The 4,593-nt window shown below is 33.4% G+C and overlaps 1 protein-coding gene across 1 annotated transcript; it reads right to left on the bottom strand.

Moving 5' to 3' along the window:
• Nucleotides 1-962: 962 nt before the first annotated feature.
• LOC116145585 (NAC transcription factor 29-like) lies at nucleotides 963-2,797 on the bottom strand. The gene is made up of 3 exons (XM_031431041.1): nucleotides 2,623-2,797; nucleotides 2,143-2,429; nucleotides 963-1,484 (listed from the first exon to the last, which is right to left on the bottom strand). The coding sequence occupies exons 1-3, from the start codon at nucleotides 2,795-2,797 to the stop codon at nucleotides 990-992; spliced, it is 957 nt and encodes a 318-aa protein (XP_031286901.1). The 3' UTR covers nucleotides 963-989.
• Between the last annotated feature and the right edge of the window lie 1,796 nt (nucleotides 2,798-4,593).

Consider the following 4,593-nt stretch of genomic DNA (forward strand, 5'->3'; position numbering starts at 1 on the left):
GATGACACTTTCTAGTCAATCAATTCGATCAATTTAACCTCTATGATTTTTTTTTTTTTTATAATCGAGGGTGTTTAGGTCAGCTTACGCGTGCCTTAATTAATCCTCCGAGACCTTAGAACTATTGATCAGGTAAGAGCTCTGATGACTGTCACTATTAGTAACTAAGGAGTGAGTTGAACTCCTTATTAACAACAAAAGAGAGACTCGAGCTTAAGACCTCTTGAGTAATACACTCAAGAGTCCCTATCAAACCACTCGATCACCTAGAGGTAGTTAACCTCTATTATTATTAATTTAGAGATGTTTCCGGAATTAGTCATCTCAAATATTCAATTTAAGAAGAAAGATATCTGAGATTTGGGTGTGATATGCCAATGAGAAAAATCACAGATGTTAAATAATTTTTTCTGCAAAATGCTTATATAAGTTGTTTATTGTCAAAGTGGATAGAGATTAGTCAACTTTAATAGACTTTATTTAAGGCATTACATGGGAAAGGAAAAGAATTGGAGACAACTAAATGAGAAAGGTGGATTGAGCTGTTTCGGATTCTGTGAAGTAAAAGAAATACAAGATGTTGTTTGATTAGTACAGTGTAAACACTGACAATTTCACTGCAGTCTCAATGATTGATAGTACTAATTTTTTTTTTTAATTATTATTATTGTGAAACAAAACCAAATTGTGAGGTGTATTAGTTGGAAAGTTGGTGGTACTAATTTAAGTAGTCATTTGCCAATTATTTAACATCACATGATCCTCATATTTATGATTGTAATGATGATATGCGAATTTTCATTGTTTGGGTCCCTTCGTACAAGCTGTCATCTTCTTTGTAAAAAGTACAAATCAGCTCTGAAACTTTGGAACTTTTTTCTTTATACATAATAGTTAAAGAAGGATGTACTTTTATGTTTATACAGTGGTTGGAGATGTTTTATTATTCATAGACATAGATAGATGCATTATTACATGGAGGAGTCGGCTTAGATTATGAACTCTGTGAAGCATAGTGGATCTGATGCTGAAGTAATTGGAGAAGACACTTGAAAACTGGTGTCCTTGTTCTCGTCAGTAGTAGAAGATGAATTTGGTGTTAATGATGACACTAATTCATCCAGAGCTCCGATAGAGAGTACTCTTTTAATTGATTCAAGTACCTCTTTGTCGGAAGAAACCATACTGGGAATGGGGTTGGAATCGAAGTCTGAAAGGTATGCTGAGTATTCTGGGGACTCTGTTTGGAAAGTTACTTTGCCTGCTCTTTCAATTTCTAGGGGAGGCAGAAGAAGATCATAAGCTTGTAACTGATAATAAAGAGAGTCCTCCATAGGATCTTCCTTATTCATGATCTGATCTTGACCTTGTAAGCACCCAGAAGTGAAAGGAGAGATGTTGCGATTAACAATATTGTAATCCTCTGTTATATGTTGAGGAGTCTTCCTTTTCTGGCGAACTCGGCATAGAACCCAATCATCCAACTGAACCAAGATATAAATAGAAAGAGATAATCAACTCCTAACAGTTCAAAAATTATTTATTGATGGATAAAATATTAAATCTTAGTCATTGCATTCAAGCAAAATTTCTCAGTGCTACGCATACAGAAACGCTTTAAAGATACATAAAAGAAAAGAGTCGGGAGTGTTCCATGTCATCTGGGCAGTGGTTTCCATGGATTCATTTGCCTAACAAAGAAGGTTAAAATATATTTATATCAAGCATGTAAAATATTAATGAAGTTATCTTGCCATCATCACGGTAGAATATACAGAACAATAGCCCTTTCAAAGAAACCTGAATTAGGCCTTTTGAACATTAAATTGTTTGTGCCTCAACCAAGTTATGGTATTTTGTTGGGACCTAGAGGACCCCAAATATTTTTTGGATGTCTTTGGCTCAGAAAAGAAGGTAGCTGAAAGATGATGATTGTGAGATCGAGTGCCCAAATGAGCTATACAGAATAATATATAGCCACATGATATGCAGATAGTTTTTCAACTTTCACAGAGAAACGATGTATACGTATTCACCACACTATGATCCAGTTCTTTTATACATCTTATATAATTAATACCATCTTATGATTTTTGTTTGTTTATAATTTCTCTGAAGAAGTCAATGGCATTTCAAACTTACTCGCATTGATCCCCTTAGCCTTGGTAACTGAAAGGTATCATCAATTAGCCTGTACTCAAGCATCGTCCAATTGGTTTTTTCGCCTTTTGGTGGCCGGCCTTGGTAAAATGCAAGAGCCTTTTTTACTCCAAGACACTTTGCCCCACTAGACGATATGATTGGCTTATCAGTTCCGGAGGCTTTCCAGTAACCGGAAGCAGCCGCTCTGTTCGGACGTGCTCCATTTCGATACTTTCGGTCTCTTGGGCTGAAGAAAAACCACTCACTCTCCCCGAACCAGGCCTTGCCTGCACAATTATGCAGTATACAGAACAACCATTAACAAAAAAAGAACAATTACAAATGAAACGATAAATTCACCTATTGGATTTCTCTCTACACACATACACATAAACATATGCATACATTCTTGTGTGCCGAACTCACAGAAAAGTGTACATTTGTATAAGAATTAATATAAATATGGGAAAAAGGGGAAACCAGGAAGTTCCCATGGATTGAATTTGTAGATATCAACATCTGCTATGATAGAAACTACAGGATTTGGAGAAGATGAGAGCTTATTCTTAAGATAAAGGATAATAAGCTCCTGGTCTGTGGGATGAAATCTGAAACCTGGTGGGAGCACTGGAGTGTTCATGTTCATCGTTTCCATTATCTGATAATGAGTTATAACAGATACGTGATATCTTGATGGGGAAGGAGATCGTAACGTATGATTATGTAGTCATCTTAGCATTATATAGTAGTCGCTATCCAATTGTTAGCTTCTGATATATTTTTTAATATGGTTTTTTATTGCTTGTTTTGCTAGTCAATTACTACTTTTATAATGCTACGTGACAACCTCTTATCATAAACTCTATCAGCAAAAAAAAAAAAAAATATATTATTATAAAATAAAAAAATTCCACGAGTTTAGTAGAATTTCAAGGAACAAAAAAAAATTATACTTTATCTTCATGTAGTTTATTTCAAGATTAAAAGGGGTTGAATGGGATATTTTATGTGACGGCTGAAGGATAAAGAGAGCTTTGGACTTAACAAAGGTTTTATCTTTTACATATGGAGCCTTCAAATAGAATCAGGGCATAATTATTCAAGTGGTATAGTAGTGTAAGCAAAATAAATCTCCATTAATATTTCTGCAACTGATTTATGCTTGTAACAACGATGACTTGCTGCTCTTTGATTTGTTGTCAATCAATATCTGCAGAAATTAATTCACAGAAGTAATGTTCATGAACAGATGTGGTAATTTTAGTTTTCGATTCTTTATAATCTATATATAAATCTGCAGGTAATTTTTTGACACAGAAGATGAAATTACATGCGAACTGTTCCATTACTTTGTCTTTTTAAACAATTAACAGATTAATGAACAAATCTCGGAAGTAACTGAATGTCACAGTCATTACATTGTTACCAATTACCAACAAATTTAAGAGAAACATCATTGACGTGAGGGAAACTGTATGAGAAACCAACGTGAAAACCGAGAAGAAACCTTCACCATATCATTGCGGCAAGTTATAATTCCTGAATTTCCAAACAGTTTGGAGAATATTGGTCGTACCCTTTATCAATATTCAATAACATTGATTGTTGCATGTAATTGGCAGAATTCGGAACAACCTATATCAACCTAAACGACATACTATTGTAGTTTATTCCAAGACGAGAAATTGCATGGTAATTGTCTGACTACACACGCTTAAACAACTGGATAAGAAAACTAGCCTTGGATTCTCCAATATGCGATGGAGACTTCTCAAGAAACAACAGAGTGACACGTGTGTCATTTTTAATAAAATAGATCACTGCAATGTAGATTCTCAATATCTTAAACTCTCTCTGCGAACCCCATCAACAATCTTTCAAAATCTTTCTGTTTTAATTTCTTGGAATAGATTGGTTATAATATGAGCTGCTCAGCGGTTTTCTGATTGTGCTTTCAATAATATTTTGTTTAAAGAACAAATAAAAATTATACAAAATTTATATAAAATAATTAATATATCTTTTATTTTTTATCTGTTTATATCACATAATTGTAAACATAACATTACTCTTATATTTGAAAAATTATTTAGTGAAAACTGATATACAAAATTATTCATTTTTTACCAATATATAAATTTTACTTCAACTTATTCCAAGAGTTATCTTTAATTTGTATTGGATTAGATCTCCCCTTCTTAGTAAATAAGGGTCTAATATTATTAAAGACTTTTTTTTTTTTTTTTAAATGACTAAGGTTGTCCAGGCTAGCTTACGCATATCTCAACTAATCTTTTGAGATCCTGAAACTATCGACTGAGTAAGAGTTCCAATGATTATCCCTATTAACATCCGAGAAACTCGAATTCATAAACGCTTGAATAATACATTTAAAAATCTTCATCGAACCACCCGACCACTATAGTTTCTTATTATTCAAAACTGTCATTC

This window comes from Pistacia vera, unplaced genomic scaffold (assembly GCF_008641045.1).
Source record: "Pistacia vera cultivar Batoury unplaced genomic scaffold, PisVer_v2 Contig1144, whole genome shotgun sequence".
Taxonomy (NCBI): Eukaryota; Viridiplantae; Streptophyta; class Magnoliopsida; order Sapindales; family Anacardiaceae; genus Pistacia; species Pistacia vera.

Excerpts from the sequence above, each read along its gene's own strand:
- LOC116145585 (XM_031431041.1), bottom strand. The coding sequence starts at position 2,797 with ATGGAAACGATGAACATGAACACTCCAGTGCTCCCACCAGGTTTCAGA. Across the intron at positions 2,430-2,622 it reads CAATCCATGGGAACTTCCTG|GCAAGGCCTGGTTCGGGGAG; the intron begins GTTTCCCCTTTT and ends ATAATTGTGCAG. Across the intron at positions 1,485-2,142 it reads GGCTAAGGGGATCAATGCGA|TTGGATGATTGGGTTCTATG; the intron begins GTAAGTTTGAAA and ends ATCTTGGTTCAG.